Below are 18,150 nucleotides of genomic sequence, written 5' to 3' on the forward strand. Positions count from 1 at the left end.
TTTTACCCTCCCACAAGCTTACAAGGGAAAAGATGTCAACACTCTATAGATAAGGAAGTTAAGGTGGAGCGGATCATTGGGAGGATCACTGGCCCAAGATCACACGTGTAGAAAGAGGGTCAGAGGAAATGGGGCAGGGGCAATAGAGATTCAACCCAATGTCTTTCTGTGTCCAGAGCTATGAGGAAGACTAATGTTTTCCTTGATACTATAAAACACAGATCTTCTAAGACCAAAACTAAGGGGAAACTTTCCTTGTGTTGCATTTCTATTATACTTTACCATTCAGGTTTTTTCCCCAATGACATTCTTCTCCTTGCTAATATTATCGCCGCCTCCACCAGGCTTGATCCAGAGGTTAAGGAAATAGCTATCCTATAAACCCCTGACTCAAAGTGTGGATAGAAACCATTCTATTGTCCCGTAGCACATGAAATCAGGATGTTTAAGTAAGATTTCCTGAAAGTAACAGAAATAAACAATGAGAATAGCATCTAAGTAAATAAATTATTTATAAACTGTGGCTTACTCTCTGGAGTTAACAGACTTTCTCCATTGAATATTTCCTTGTTATCTTAGCACCTACTACACAGAAGGCCACAGCACATGAGTTAACATGAGTACATTTGTATTGCTTGTTTCCGAACCACAAGATACTCAATAGGTTGCAGGATGTAGTTGGGATGAGGGGAAGAAGGTAAGAATTGTAGGAAATGAGGACAGGAATATGTGAATAACCCCATAGAGCCATGCTGAAGAGTTGAATCTGTATTTGATAGGCAGTGCGATCATCATGGCTTTTAAATGATTTGAAGAAGACTAAGTTTTAGGACCAGAGTTTTGGAGGGCAGTATGGAGAATAGATTGAAAGGGGGAGAGGCTGAGTCAGAGAGACCAATTAAGACAGTAAAGTAGTCTCGGTAAGTGACAAATATTAGTGATACACGGAGAGCCCTACTTCAAGTGCTATTTCACAGGTAGAATCTATAGACTGTGGTAACTCACTGGATACAGGAATTGAAAGCAAAGGAAGATACATCAAAGCTCCTGGGGATTCTTAGCCAGGACTGTTGTGTGGAGGTCATTCCACAGAACTGAGGAAAGTAATGTAAAGGGCAGCCATGAGAGAGACTATTCAGTGTACTTTCCGTCCTGCTGAGCATGAAGTGGAAATGATTCATGTGAAGTTCAACATGAGTTACCCAGGCACTTCGGAGATCTATCATGACAAAATAGAGAAGATTTGGGATTCCTAATAGAAATAGTTGTTGAACTAATAGTAGCAAATAAAATTACTCATTAATGTACATTTATTGAAATAATAAGAATGATTTGGCCCTTATGGAAATTAAAGTAAGTTCATATAATATGCATGTTAAAACATTAAAATATTTTTATCATTTGAATGACAGAAACCTATTGAATCATAATTTATGCATACATATTCTGAGTTTACTTTAGTTTTCATATATTTTTGTACATTGGTATTAGTGCATTTCTGTGTTGGATATATTATTTTATGAACAGAAGTTTGCATTCGACTTTCTTTCATTGAGTTCACCTGGAGGTATTTTTTTTCCAGACTTTATGTAAATGTTCTGGGTCTGACAATTTCAAACATGTTGACTAAGTATTTTCTTTAAAAACAATTTTGAAAGTTGTGAAATGTTTTAAAGTTCACTGTTGTACAGATATGCAAATTAATAAAGATATGTTAAATATCATTGCAACTTTACCTTAATCATTTAACATGCTACAATGACCTTACATATTTACATAATTTTTAAAAGACACAAACCAAAGTAATTGTTAAAATAGAAGCAAAAGTACAAGAGTGGACCCTTCAGAGAATGAATTGCACAGGCCTTCTCCAGTCAGGAGTTGTGTAGGGAAATCATTAACCTGCTCTCCTTTCTTTCCCCCCTCCTCTTTGGTTTTGTTTTTTTGTTTTGTGGTAGTCTGACCCTTGGTTATCATTACAGAACTATGGAGGTGCAATGAGACCCCCACTGAATGCTTTAGGTGGCCCTGGAATGCCCGGAATGAACATGTAAGCAAAATGCTGTATTATCCTATTTTCCGTCTTCAAACGCCACACTGATTTGTAAGACAGTTTGAGCTCTTCAGTTCTGGGAGGTGTAAAAGTGGAGTAAGCATGAGCTGTAGTGTTTGCTTCATTTTCAGAACATATTCTCTGTGGTTTTCTTCCTTCCCTTGTACCTTTCACTTCTTTTCCATTTTCAGATGCCATAAACGCCAACTTTTAGCCTGTTTCTTTTTTCTTTTATATTTTATTTAATTACCATAAAAATGAAGTTTTTTTAAATAAACAAGTACAGAGTCTCCATATCATCTACACAAAAGTATGAAGAGATCATGTCTTAACTCTACAGAAGTGAACAATTTATTAGTAACTTCATTTTAATAGGTACCTAGTGGTTCCTGAGAGTGGCATTTCCGGCTCTTCTATATGTGCCTTTTGCTTTGTTGGGCCCACTCTCAACACCGAACGAGTTCTCTCTGGTAGTATCTTCTCTATTAAAGAACTTCCATAGTATAGGATGAATTTCCTTTTGAAAAATCAAGGTGCACTTAGATAAGGAGTAAACAGTTTGGGGTTTTTGTTCGTTTGTTTTTATGAAAAGGCCCTTTAAGCCCAAAGACAGTGGGTTGTTTTTATCAGCCAATATCATGCAATTTGTTAAGGAATTTTTAATTATCCAAGTTGCCCTCAAAGTCCCATAAACTGTAAATTAGGATTCCTGTAAATTAGGATTCCTTCAAGGTGTTTGTTAGTGACTTTGATTAATTGACTAGAGGATCAGTTCCATGATGTGGCTTAAAGAAAGCTTACAGAAATGATAAAGATGTTTAATACAGGGTTGTGGGTAGTCTCCTCTAATCTGTTTCCATAATCCATGTTTTGGTCACTTACATGTCAAATTAAACAACTCTGCCATCATTTAATGGCATTGAAGATATACTGTGAGATACACACAGGGATTTTCATGTAAAGCAATTTTGCCTAAAATAGAAAATAGGTTAATAGGTGGGTATCAGCCAGACTGAAAACTAACAGAACAAGGGGGAAAAGTAGGTCAAATTTTCCTATCACATCTTTTCACTTTTAAAGTAAAAATGGATATACATGAAGTCTAACTTTTCTTAAGTCCCTCAAAGGCTTAGCCTTTATTAATGGTTGCTGCAAAAAGGAGAGAGTGATATTTTGTGCTGATATCAAAGCTGAAGCTCTTAACAGTAAGATTTAGGTATATATATAAAATTTACCTACCTGAGATTCTGACTTTAAAATGCAATAGCTTTTAAGGAATATACATTTTTAATACCATGATCAATCCAGAATTATCATTAAATATTAAGAATATATATAATATTTTAGGACTCTTTGTTTTAATTAAATACACACATATAATTATGAGACCCAAACAGCTGCTTAAATTGTCTAGTTCCCTTATTACACATACTTAAATAGATATATAGATATATAGGGGTACATTTAATTCCCTAGAGTATGAAGACTAAAAATATGGATGAAAATCCTATATAATAAAACGCTAATATGCAAATCAACCAAACGGCAGAACGACCGGTCGCTATGACACACACTGACCATCAGGGGGCAGATGCTCAACACAGGAACTGCCCCCTGGTGGTCAGTGCACTCCCACAGGGGGAGCGCCGCTCAGCCAGAAGCCGGGCTCGTGGCTGGCGAGTGCAGCAGAGGTAGCGGGAGCCTCTCCCGCCTCCAAGGCAGCGCTAAGGACCCCTCGGGGGATATCCACCTGCTGGCTTAGGTGGACATTCCCTGAGGGGTCCCAGACTGCGAGAGGGTTCAGGCCAAGCTGAAGGACCCTCCCCCCCCAGTGCACGAATGTCATACCTGGGCCTCTAGTTTTAATATAATTATTTTTGTTTCTTTGAATTTGTATTTCTCATTTAAATATACCCAGATACTTTGAAGTATTTTTGTTATATAATATGTTACTACTTATATAATTTCTGATGTTTAAAGAACCTTTAAGCCTTACAGACTCAAATTTCCATTATTTGTTACTATTGACTTTTATTCAAGGTCCTACATCATTTTTAGTTTTCTGTAAATTAGGATTCCTTCAAGGATGATGAAGTGTAAATATGTATGTGTTTACATTTGTATATATGTCCCTCTAACAGGGAAAGTTCTCATGTATGGAAGATCAAACCAGAGAGATTAATTTTTGTATTGATATTGGCCCCAACAAAGTGAATTTAAAGAGACATTTAAAAAAATTATCTCCATTATACTCAATAGGGTAAACTTTATTGAAATTTACTTCATAATTTATTATCTTTTAAACAAAATAAATCTTACTGTGTTTTGACAAGTGTTTCTGTTATTTCTTCATTTTACTTTTTTACATGTTGGATATCTTAAAAATTAAAAGAAATGGCATTATAACAGTGTTAACTTAAGCTACGTTTTTAATAGTCTAAGATACTTGAATGTTGGGTCAGGAGAGACCTGCCAGAGAGTCATTATCTGGATGAGTTTTCTTTAGCTTATCACTTTTTTTGTTTGCCATGAAAGTTTAATGACAATGAAAAATACCAAACCCTGGTCACTAAAGTAATTAAATACTGTATTTTCACTAGCAACTTTATCTCTTTATTGAAGAAAACACCATTTGAAACAGAATTTTAATAATTTTGTTTAAAAAGTTGGTCACCTCCAAAAAATATGGTTATTCTGATATAATTTTTACATTTTATGCTCTAAACTCAGGATAAATTATTCATAGTATCATCTAAAAATTAAATAATATATACTTTTGCCGAGACCGGTTTGGCTCAGTGGATAGAGCGTCGGCCTGCAGACTGAAAGCCCCCAGGTTCGATTCCGGTCAAGGGCATGTACCTTGGTTGCGGGCACATCCCCAGTGGGGGGCGTGCAGGAGGCAGCTGATCGATGTTTCTAACTCTCTATCCCTCTCTCTTCCTCTCTGTAAGGAATCAATAAAATATATTTATAAATAAATAAATAAATAAGTAAATAAATAAATAAATAATATATACTTTCATTGTTTCTATAACTAGTTATATCTTTAGAAGTAAAAACTTAATGTCAATTTCAGTAATTTAAGGTAGAATTTATAAACTAATGTAAATGTTTTTAATGCATTATAGATTGTTTTTAAAGGAAACTATATATTTTAATTAACTACATTTTTTACAAATTCCCAAAGAATTTAGGATTCAGCATTAAAGCACTTCTAATGCGATGTTGTATACCTTGGTATTTATAGAAACAAAAAATGAGGTATTTCAAAGACTCTAGACCTTCTTGTTCTATTCATATCTTACAGAATCATAAAGTGTGTGTAGTTGTTATCTGGAAATAAAATGACTGAATTACAAAACAAAAGAGGAATTTTATGCATGGTAATCATGGTTGCTTTGATTTTATAATATCCACATACCCTTACTAAGACATATGGACTTTTTCAATTCCATTTTTCTCTTTATTTTTAAATGAAATTTTATTTGAAATAATGCCTATGTTATAGATTGTTGATTATTTTCTTGATGATACTGGTGGCCCTCAAAAGTACTGGGAATGACTGAGCTTAGTAGTTGTCCTACTAAAAATACTCCCTACTGTAACCCCCACTTTATTTAGTGCTTTTATGAAACTTAAAATGTTTTCAAATGCAATGGTAAAGTTGGGGAACTTTAATTTATTCATATGAATACTTAACCAATTATATTAAAATGTAATTTAATATGAAATACATGAGATTAGATTGGTATTTGTCAAATAATTGAAATGTATGAGAAGTATTCTGTTACTTATAATAAACTTAACATCTAATTTAATGTCATTTAACCATTCGTACGCCATAAGTGTCTGTAGACGCAAGTGGCGGACCTTTTTTAATTAAATTCAAAATATCGTGGCAGTTAACTGGTTAATTGTTATTTTTTACTTAATTAAGTAAAATGTTTAACATTTAATTTAGCATGTTAGTATAACATTAAACAAATTGTAAAATAACAAATAAAATATTTTACTTTAAATATACATTACTCATACAGTTGTTATTTGAACATAATATATAACATAATTGTATACAATTTTTTGCCATTATGTGGATATAGCATACTTTTATGTTGTTTTCAGATAAATATTTCTCAGTTCTTTATCGTATTTTATTTAACATCAAACAAACCATATGAAAAGTAATTAAGGTAGAATTTACAAGCCACAGAATAAGAATAAGGGGACTTTTTCTTAGTTAAAAATTCTCACTGTGATTAGAGGGGAGAATTTCTAGTGACCCTAATTACAGAGGACTAACGGTCAGTAGTCTACTTTTTATCAGGCAGTATTTGTTCAGGTATACTTAATACCAAAGCAGGAAGATAAGGAACCTTTCGGAGTTAGGCATTAATTTTGTCTTAAAAATGTGATGTTCTTTTAGACTATAGAATATAAATCATTCTTCACCCTAAAATTAAGTAATATATTGACATACATTGGTATAGGTTACCTCCTATTTTCCCCAAGATTTATTCTGGCCACTGTGTTCCACTACAATTATTACAACAAGAAATGGGGTTCTCTTGTTTAATACTAACTAAATTGTCATTATCACTGAAAGATAGGTTGATATATAAATGTATAATGTAATATGTGATAATCTGATTTTTTAAAAGAGGGAAAATTTAGACACTTTTGTGTACATTTATTTGTAGTTTAAAACTAACAATCATTTTTATATATTAGATATTTTACAAATAATTTTATTTTTATTTTTAATGAGATACATGGGGTACTTATATTGATGTTACAAGATTATATTTTATAGTATCTATTTCATAATTAAGACTTTTTACTTCAATAGTTGTTTTTTAATGATTTAAATATATGTATATATTTACTGATATAGGTGATCACAACTTTTAGTGGTTATTACAATAACTGAACTTAATATTAAAGTGAAACTGGGCTTATTAAAAGTAGTTTGATTTGGAAAGAAATTGTGTTGTGAAATGATAAAATTGTTTCATAATTTGCAATCCCTATAGCTTTTGTTGTTCTCAGGAAAAGTAAAAAATGTTCTTATCACTAGAACTTCCTGGTGACTGTATTGTAAATGTTAATATTTCATGGTATTATTGTGAAACATTCAAAGCATAGTTAAAATTTTATTTATCGTATTGTCTTGTAGGGGTCCAGGTGGTGGCAGACCTTGGCCAAACCCAACAAATGCCAATTCAGTGAGTATATGTATTTTTAAATTTTCTTTGCACTTTTGAGCATTTAACAACAAAAGTCTGTTGCTTTTGAAAGACCTGCAGTTGATTATATTAATCTTTTTAAAAGGTAATCATTCAGAACTATACATCTTGTATATTCTTTTAAATATTCATAATTGTAATTTTTTCACTTAAGGTTTAATGTAAACAAGCATTCTGTATAGATTAACAGACCTTCAAAAATAAAACAAACAGTGTGATTTAAGTATACTACAGAAACCTATAAAATGATGTGATTTATGTAAAATGATTTATTATGAAATGATTTGATCTTCTAAAATAACTATAATCACTAAGTTGTCAGATAAGATCAATCTCAATCAGGGTTCTTGTGATTATATTTTCTGTACTAGTGACACCTAGGTTTGCTCCGTTGCTCCCCAGGAAGCAAGTGTGCATTTGTCTTGGGCCTGTGGTCTAAATTACCATCCTTACACATCTATCTGGGATTTTCCTCACATGTTTTGTGGCAGTGGTTTGCACAAATATTTTTCTCTCAATAATGTCACATAAAGTATGCACAGGTTGGAAATTAAATTTACAATCTTAAAATAAATAGGATTTTTATTTAATGATCCTGCAGATTTTCTCCTTCTTGACTTTGAAATCTTGTGTTCTTCATTATGTGAGCGAGGTCTGCTGTGTATATATGTGTAGTGTGTGCACTTCACAGAGGTGCCTGAACCAAGAGAGTTAGCAAGAGACTGAAATACAGCTTGTGAAGTCTATGAACATCTGCCCAGAGGGGATGCCTTTTCTAATATACACTGAGATGCCTTCATTGGCTAACAGTGGCCTTACTGCCAAATCACCATGAAACTGGTCAACGTATAAGGTTAATTTAAACTTCAAGAAAATTTAAAGTGAGGTGTGTGTTGTATGGGAAGAATCATCCTAAATCCATTACTATTCTAAAGCAAAAACCACTTTCTTCTCAAGTAATTGGCATCTTTTTAGAGAGAAAAAATAATTTATATTACTAGCCTCTCTAAAAATCAATGGAAAAATATCCTTGGGTGAGGATTAACAAAAAAATAAATAAAAATAAAAATAAATCACATAATCATTTCCCTAATAAACTACACTTTCACATTTTTTCCTTTTCTTTTTTCTTCCCTTCTTCCTTCTTTCCTTCCTTCCTTCCTTCCTTCCTTCCTTCCTTCCTTCCTTCCTTCCTTCCTTCCTTCCATCTTTAATGCTGTTCTTTGTCTTTCTGGTGGTCACCCACTCTCTGTAAGTCTCAGCTGCCCAGCTCAAATACACCTTCTGTAACACATAATACTTCTATCTACGTTGTTATATTTTATTTCTCTCACACTAGGCTGTCAGATACTGCTGGTAACTTTCAAGAGTGCAGATTCAGTAGAATGCTAGGGGTAGGAGCCCAAATGCTCCTTTTGTTTTAATGAGGGTATCAAAGAATATAAAGTAGAAATAGCAAGACAAGCCAAAATCAAAGAGCTCAACAGGGTAAAAATGGAAATACATTGAACAACTAGATGAGATAGATTTTTAAGTATTTTTAAATGTTTATTATATTTAACTATTTGAAGGAGCCATGAAGAGGGAAAAAATAAAAATATAAAAGGAGCAAGGACTTGGGAGAAATGGGATGGTCAGGAGAGGCTAGCTTTGGAAACAAACAGAAAGGTATTTTTTTCTACCAGACATAAATGGATAAAAAAATTAAATTTATAAATAATAAAGTATTGATCAGAAGATGAAGGCATAGCAAGAATTTGATGCCTTTAATGTATGACAGAAGGTACCAACTCAGGATGGTATAATCATCATGAGAGCCAGCTCACAAAGGTCAGTTGTTAAATGTTCAGGAATTTTGTGAGCTGATTGTCAATCACTGGTAGCTTGAAATCTGCCATGTGGGAATATTTACACCATAGAAATTGACTACAACATGGGCCCTCACCCCCAACCCCCCACCTCCCCAGGAGTTTGCAGGATTTACTGGCATACTACTGAAATGCTTCAGGGCTTCCATAAAGGCTGAACCAAAATGCTTCCACATACTCATGAAGACTAGATTGAAGCTGGATAACATGATTACATTTTGGACCTTGTCAAGTTTGTTTTGTGTTTCTTTCCAGGAAATCCCTACTGTAAAACAGAAAAGGTAGCTAGAGAGTGGAAATTAACAAAGTAGGCTTTAGGATAATGAATTTAAGATATTGGAGAAAAAAAAATGCTGATGGGGCATGGGGAGGGGCAGAGGCAATTTATTAGTAAGTTAATAGGGGAAAATGGACTTAGTAAACATGGAGGAATTGTGATGGGAGGAGATTTTGATTGAAATATTATAAAGGAAGGCAGTGAAATGTAAATGCTAAAGATTGGTGGTTAGCGTGTATTTTGAAATTGCTTAGGAAAATGGTAGGCAGTAGAGAGAGGGGAAGAACATGAGCCAGTTATAGGGAGATAAAAGTTGGAGCCAGTGGATAAGTTGGTCCTTGAAGATGGCAGATGCACAAGTTTAAAATAATACAAAGCAAAGGATGGACAGTAGGTCACGAACTCACAGGGGCCCAAGAGAGCAAAGTTGTATTCACTCACCGAGTTGAGTGAATGTTTATTGCCCAGTACTCACAGTGGAAGTCATACTCATCATCAGTGATGCTGGGCACTCTGGCAATGGCCATCTGCAGTGCCAAGTTACCCATAGGCAGACCAACCAAGGGCCTCAGAGAACATGGTCTGTGCTTAAGGCAAATCAAGGACACCAGTCAATGAGGAGAGAATTTTCAAATAACAATATTAAAAAGTTCCCCAATCAAAGATATATTCACCAACAGAAAACCATAGCTTTGTTGTACTGCCTTCTGCTTACTTATGGTTTCATATTCTTTTTATGTTTAATTATATGGAAGGTGTTGGGGTGGAAGGAGGGCTACAGGTACAGGCACTATATTCTGTTTGCTATGCTAAAGGTCCTACTAGTATTCTGGCCCTGGCTGTCTGACTGCAGGAAGATAGAAAGTTATTCAGAATAAGGCAAAAATGCCTCTTCTGGGTGGGCAGAATCTTCGTGTAAGTGAGCGAGTCAGCTTGTGTGAAGAAAGAAAATATTTGAATTTAATTTATTTTTATATATGTTTTCCAGTTTTTATTTTTAAAATTATCATAGCAATGTTATAGTGACATCTTTTAATCTCTAGAAAAGCACTTAGTTCAGAGCTTAATTTGAAGAGAAAGAGGGAATTTGTTATCTATGTCTGGTCCTCACAAATTAGTAGTCTTTGGAGACTTAATAGTAATAAGATCTTTTGCATTTATTATAATACTTTCTAGTGTTAATTATAAAGGAAAGGGGAAAAGATGAGGTCTATATATTAGGTATTGCATGAATGTAGTACCCTGAAACCTGTCTTTAAGAACAAAAAACACTGTATCTCAGAATACACATAAATTAGAAGTTGCATCTGTAAAAGCTACTAATTTGAAAAAAAAAAACTGCTTTCTGGTTTTTAGCTGCACAAATATATATCTTTCTAATTACAAACTGTGTCATTAGTATCAAGCAGTGAGTACAACTGGCCTGAAACCAATATAACTTAAAGCTAGCTGTAATTCTGTCTAAACTCCTCTTGACTAAAGTCTACTCTTTTTTGTAAATTCAAGAAACTATTGCATTTATTGAGTTTTCTAGCACTCCGATAAAAATGCCTTTATCCTTTCCTATCCTTTGTGATACATTTTAAAACTTGATAGAACCGGCCGGCGTGGGTCAGTGGTTGAGTGTCGGATCTATGAACCAGGAGGTCACAGTTCGCTTCCCGTTTGGGGCACATGCCTGAATTACGGATTCGATCCCTAGTATGGGTCGTGCAGGAGGCAGCTAATCAATGATACTCTCCCATGGATGTTTCTGTCTCTCTTTCCCTCTCCCTTCCTCTCTGAAATAAAAAAAAAAAAACTATCTAAAAATTTAAAAAACAACAACTTGATAAAAGTTAGAAAATAGATTCATTTTAGGTCATTCTCCATACTGTCACAAAAATCAAACTTTTCTTTTTTTTTTTTGTCCTGTTTATGTTCCAGATACCATACTCCTCAGCATCTCCTGGGAATTATGTAGTAAGTACATTTGGGTTTCTTTGCTCATAAGAATTGATGTTACGTTTTATTTGGGCAATGAAATTGTTGTCCAGATGTTAAGAAGAGCCCCTGTGTATTGGCCAAGATGTGAACATCTGATTTGTATTGAGTTGTTTCGTCTGCCAACCTCAGTACATATGTTGATGTTCATTAGTGAAACAGTTATCAATCTGGCCAAGATTGCCCTGAGTACTGTGTCTTACTTTAGCATATGTTTCTGTAAACCTGTACAATACACTCTGCCCAATCATGAAGAAAGCCTTCCCCAGTTACACAATGATATGCTTGAATTTGCAGTTCTTCAGGAGAATAATCTACACCCCTACTTCTCCACTTCCCACACACAAAGACTAAGAAGGCATTTAACTCTCCCAATCACAAAGATAACCAAATAGGAAAAAAAAATGACTGGTAATGAGGAGGGATATTTTAAGTTATTATTTCATTCTTAGAAATTTAAAATACTTATTTTTCTTATTAACATTTAGGACTTATTACATTTTTTAAATAATTCATATATACCTCAAATCAAATGAGCAGATTTTACATGAGCTCTTGAACTTGCAAATGACCTTTTAATCATTACAATATAATCCTTGCTGCATCTCAAGGCCATTATAACACAGGGTGGGGTAAAAGTAGGTATACAGTTGTCCATATGGAAAATAATACATTAATTAATAAATAATAACACAAGAATCAACTCTGTGTTTCATATACTCACAACTGTAAACCTACTTTTGCCCCACCCTGTATTTAAGGGGGACTGCCTTACAGGGAAGCAAGGATAAAATTGTAAAAAGGAAAATCTTTCCTGAAGAAATGTTCAGAAGTGGTGGCTAACTGGAGTAGGAAAAAGGAGTACTTGACCCTCCATGAAAACAGTGTGGTATGAATATAGTGAAAAGCACACGCCGCATTGGACCTGTGCTCATTGTTTCCTTAAGTTATACAAACTAAACAAGCCTCATATTTTTCACATTTTCTATGAAACAAAAATGAAAGTAAGAAAAATGGGATAAAACCTATTTTTTCTTAAAATCACTTAAGAATAAGCCTGATATATATATATGAGGTGTCCCAAAAAATGTATACACACTTAATAGCTAATAGCTCAATTGATTTTTTTTTTATTTTCAGATTTCACCTATTGGAATTAATAATTATTCAAAGTGTGTACACATTTTGGGACACCTTGTAGTTTTGTGAAATTGAAGATGTTTATTTGAATAGAAATTTAAATTGCTTATTAAATAGCAACTACATATGTCATTTGAAATAATCAATAGACTCTGTCTGCACACTCAGAATGAAGTGAAACTTTAGCCACTTACTAGTTATTTTGACTACTGTACATCTGAAATTACTGAATAATTTTAGAATTACCTAATCTCCGTTTCAGGTGGATTGTGTGGCTGCAGCCTTAGTAACCCACAGTGTTAGTCAGCATTGCCTCTCATTTCTGATGGATGTGATATGACAGATGAAGGTGCAATGCTCCAGGAGGTTTACAGTTGATACTGACAGAAGAAAGAAATAGAATCAATTATTTCTTAAACATAGAAATAGCTTTTGGTTGTTAATTTCCTATAAGAGCCACGGATACAAAACATGAGAAAATTACAATAAACTAAATCACAAATACACATGAATTACTTCTCTTTTATGGATTTGTAAAAACCTGATTAAATGGCTTCTCCTTAACCTCATTATACCTGGTGTGATTAAGTCATGAATAATAAATCAGTTTACAGGCTCATTGTTTTGGGAAACTTGTCAAAACAATCTCAACATACTTAAACTGAATTATATTTTGCATAAGATTAAAATGACTGTACATTAAAAGAAAATAAATTATGGGGAAAATTGATTGTCTCTGTTATTTTCAAATTGTATTACTATTAAAATAAGTCTAACTTTTCTTCTGTGTTTATTCATATTATTCAATTAAATGCCTTATTTTTACTGAAATTTTGTATAATTATTTAGGGTCCTCCGGGAGGTGGAGGGCCACCAGGAACACCCATCATGCCTAGTCCAGCAGGTATTGTAATCACACCGGCCACATGGGCATTTGATTATTAGAATAAAATAGAGAAATTGTTCTGAAAGTTAGTAGTATTCATTGTCTCATTGATGGATAAGGAATAGAGTAGAGGTAGCATAGGAAGAAATCATGTTCTTAAACACCTTATTGTCCAATTGCTTTAAGCATTTAGAAAATTTCTGTTATGTAGGTAACATATAATCAGGATGCAAATTGTATTGATCTGTATGAATTGTCCAATAATTATCTGACTAAAAGATTCCTTGAGACTGTACCAAATCTCAAAACTTAGAAAAATTCTGCATAAGTTAACACATGAAATGCATGGATCCATTAGGTTTAATATAGCAAATCTGACCCACCAATCTATTACCTTACTAAGATAGATGTACATGTACCTATAATATTATTTATCCTGCATATATGTAGATATTTATTAATTAGCTAATAGATCTACCATGTAGTGTGGAAAATTTTTTTAATCTTCTTGACTAAAATATCCGAGTATTCCTGTAATCATTATTTAATACTGCTGGTGGGAATGCAGACTGATGCAGCCACTATGGAAAACAGTATGGAGTTTCCTGAAAAAAATTAAATGTGAAACTGCCATTTGACTCAGTGATCTCACTTCTAGGAATATATCCTAAGAAACCTGATACACCAATCAGAAAGAATATACGCACCCCAATGTTCATAGCAGTGCAATTTACAATAGCTAAGACATGGAAATAGCCCTAGTGCCCATCAATAGATGGGTGGATAAAAAAAGCTATGGTACATTTACACAATGGAATAGTAGTCAGTAGTATTAAAAAAAAAAAAAAAGGATCTCTTACCTTTGAGACAGCATGGAGGGACCTGGAGAGTATTATGCTAAGTGAAATAAGCCAGTCAGAGCAAGACAAGTATCACGTGATCTCACTCATATGTGGATCTAATGAACAAAATAAACTGAGGAGCAAAATAGATCCAGAGACACAGAAGCATGGAACAGACTGACAAATCTCAGAGGGAAGGCAGGGGTGTAAGAGTGGGTGGGGAGAGATTAACCATTAACCGGGGAATTTATATGCATATATGCATAGTCCATGGACACAGACAATAGTTCGGTGTCCAGATCATCTTCGATTATTACTTGGTGATGAGTTGGATATAGATTATAAAGAAAGATATTAATTAAGTAATATTTTGTTTCAGATTCAACCAACTCTGGAGACAACATGTATACTTTAATGAACGCAGTACCTCCTGGACCTAACAGGCCTAATGTAAGTATGAATTTTAAAAAAATTTTGTAATGTATCCGAAGACAAACTCTTAGTGCATTCCATTTCTTGGATACTCTTTAAGGTTTATATTTTATAATCCAGGTGCTTATTGGATATCAAGAAAATAAAATTCTATGTTCTGAGTTGAAAAAATACAATATATAACATATAAAATATTTCATATCAATATAATTTAAATGTAAAAGTAAACCTATTTAACTATAAAATGTTGGTGTATAGTCTTATTTTATCTCAAGTACTTAATAATTAATACTATTTGAAAATGACAGGTAATGTATAATTGTTACCTCATTTTAGCATTACTAATTTTTTCATTGTGATCATATTTTATTATTTTTTTATCCTGAGAAACTTGACAAGAAATAAGGAAGTTGGATATACTTATTTTTCTCTAGATTTTGAAATCCGGAGTTTAAATATGGACCTGAGGCAGTTCTGCTGAAAGAATTTGGATGTTTTAATAAAGCATATGGTTGTGATTTTTTCCACAAAAACTTACAAGAAAATGATATTTTATTTATCTATGATACAAGACCTACATGTTAACAAAAAATATTTCTAACAGAATGTAGTTACTACACAGATATGTACAATAAATATAGGGTAGTTCAATTAAAAGAAAAAGCAGAAGGCATAAAGGAATTTTCATAGGTACTGAAAACTGAGAATGAAATAATTATTATAATAGAGCTTCCTAGCAGTAAAGACAGAAGGGAAACTGTAAATCTGTCCAGTAGGGATGGTACTTGAAAGTGGCTAGTCTGAAAGGAGATGTGCTGTCAGTATCACACTGAGTGCTTAGTATAAAAAAAGAATGTAAAATATCTCATTAAAATTTGTATATCGACTATATGTTGAAGTGATAATAATTTTGATATAAAATATATTATTAACCTTTTGCACTCGGATGTCAAGTGCAAATTACTCTTTGAATGTATCAATAATTTGAAATATAAAAAAATCCAAATAAATAAGTTTGTATGAAAAGAAACTCCAGTTTTTTATTCTACTGCCGCGCTTTGTAAAATCTGGGGTATTTAAAAAATTAAATCCCGAGTAGAATAAAGGAATCGAGAAAAAAGCAAGCGAGTGCAAAGGGTTAAAATTATCCTCACCTGTTTCTTTTTACTTGTTAAACATGGCTGCTAGTGAATCTAAATTTACTTATGCAAGTTCACATTTGTGGCTTGCATATTGTTCCTGTTAAGCAGTACTGCCTCCAGTTATCACTGTTCTCTTTATAGCATCAAATAAATTGCTTTTCAGGAAAATAAACAATTTCCTATCAATTATGTCTAAATGTGTTTTCACAGATATTTTAAAGAATACTGAATATGATAACGAACAATGTTCATTTTAGAAATTCAGCAAAAAAATAGAAAAATTTTTACACTGCAATTTCATATCTTAAAACTTGGTTTTTGAAAGGGAGGGAGCAAAGGAGGAAACCCAGAGCATATGGTACTGAAGACATTTCTGGGGGCAGCTAAGCTGACATCATCCAAGTATGTTCCACTCTGGATCTCTAACTCCATCCAAAGATAAGAGATCCAAGAACAGTAGGTGAACATGTCACTTTTTCAAATGTCATTCATCTCAGCCAGAGGTAGTAAAAGAAAATTCCTGCTGAGGGCTAGGCCTGGAGTTTTATGTGCTTCATGTACATATAGTTATAGTCTATGGGGACCAAATAAAAAGACCAAACTAAGTCCTTGGACTATTGGCCTCACCAGCACCGGTTTCTAAGCCCAGAACCATGCTTTTGACAAAGGCTGAATAGCAATTGTAAGTTCAAAATTAATTTCTTTGACTTATCAGTTAAGGCATACACATTCCAAGTTGTTTACTAAAAATCAATCCATGTGCTTTTAGGTAACAAAATTTTCGGAAACAGAATTGACATTATTTTGAGAAAATGTATAACGTGTAATCTGTATCATCATAGATGATGGATAGCCATCTTATTTCCACACAGTTGATGGTATACAGGTTATCTGCTGAGGGGAATTGTTTTCCCCCCGAAAGCCCATGTGATTAGTAGCTACCGCTGCCCGATCTACACACATAAATACACATACACCTGCACACATCGCATTCAGTATTCTCTACCATACAACATGGAAGAAATGCTTTTGGCATGGGAAATTTTAAGAGCAAAATGTTTTCAGTAGGTTGTCTTTACTGTAAAAATAAGATAATATGGATAGCTTATCTTCAAACTGGGATCTGAGTTTCCTCAAAAGTATTTCAGGGAGATGAGGGAAAGATGGAGTGGGCAGGCCGTGAGCTCGCCACCACCAGCTCTGCCGCAGCACATCTGTTCACATCTGTTTTTTTACCAGGCTTCTAAAGTAAGATTTCACTTGAAAATAAAATAAGTTAATGCCACTGCTTTTTAAAATGTTAATTATAACTGCTGTAGAATGATTGTCATTGAACTGACATAGTTGAGACTGCCAAGGAGAATTAGCTATATTCAGCTCTCCCCAAGGAGCTGAATGTAAGGGGCGGGGCAAAAGTAGGTTTTCAGTTGTAAGTACGTAAAACACAGCGTTTATTCTTGCATTATGATTTATTAATTATTGTATTACTTTCTATACGAACAACAATAAACCTAGTTTTGCCATGCCCTGTATTTAACCTTTAAGATGAAATTACTTATGTCCATTTGAACAAAAATAGATTGTCTGCTAAAAAATTATTGTTGGTATAATAATGTTGGATCATTCTTATTAATAAGGTATTAATCATCTTAGCAACTTCATAAAAATCACCTCTTGTTCATAATAGCACAATTTGGCACTAGCATAGAAGAGAATGTTTATCCTTTGCACTGACTGTATATGCTCCCTGCTTGAGGACACCTGAAGAAGAAAAATGTGGTTCTGAACAAGAATTAGTCTGAAGATCCAAACAGAGAGAGTATGAGATGGGTGAGGTAGAGCAGTCAGTTAGAGACTATAAGGCTGGACAATATCCAGGAAAATAATCTCTATAACTTGAAAATAAAAATAAGTTGTGGAATTATCTTAAAATGTTAAAGACAGATATTTTAACATTGATATAAACAATGTTCTCATCGCTTTTTTCTTCATTTTTTAAATAGTTTCCAATGGGCCCTGGTTCCGATGGACCCATGGGTGGATTGGGAGGAATGGAGTCACATCACATGAATGGCTCTTTAGGTAAGGATATTACAAATAAATTCAAAACAAAACCTTCATTCTACATAGTGGGCATTACAGTTTGCAAAGTTCTTCTGTGTACAGAAATTCATTTTTTAAATGCTTCACCTTTTACCTCTCCTGATAGTTTAATATACAGTGTATTGTTTATGATGACTATAGAGGAATTGAAAATCAGAAATGTGAGATTTGTTCTAAC

General features: G+C 33.6%; 1 protein-coding gene across 5 annotated transcripts in view; it reads left to right on the plus strand.

Annotated features, from left to right (window-relative positions):
• SSBP2 (single stranded DNA binding protein 2) overlaps positions 1–18,150 on the plus strand; it is a 225,800-nt gene that overhangs the window by 188,951 nt on the left and 18,699 nt on the right. For all 5 annotated transcript variants that reach the window (XM_079793538.1, XM_079793541.1, XM_079793539.1 and 2 more), the window contains 6 exons: positions 1,983–2,050; positions 7,230–7,278; positions 11,371–11,406; positions 13,417–13,471; positions 14,675–14,745; positions 17,873–17,951. In XM_079793538.1, the coding sequence (XP_079649664.1) occupies positions 1,983–2,050; positions 7,230–7,278; positions 11,371–11,406; positions 13,417–13,471; positions 14,675–14,745; positions 17,873–17,951 (358 nt within the window). The remainder of the gene's footprint in view (positions 1–1,982; positions 2,051–7,229; positions 7,279–11,370; positions 11,407–13,416; positions 13,472–14,674; positions 14,746–17,872; positions 17,952–18,150) is intronic.

The sequence above is a fragment of the Cnephaeus nilssonii genome (assembly GCF_951640355.1).
Source record: "Cnephaeus nilssonii genome assembly, chromosome: 2".
Taxonomy (NCBI): Eukaryota; Metazoa; Chordata; class Mammalia; order Chiroptera; family Vespertilionidae; genus Cnephaeus; species Cnephaeus nilssonii.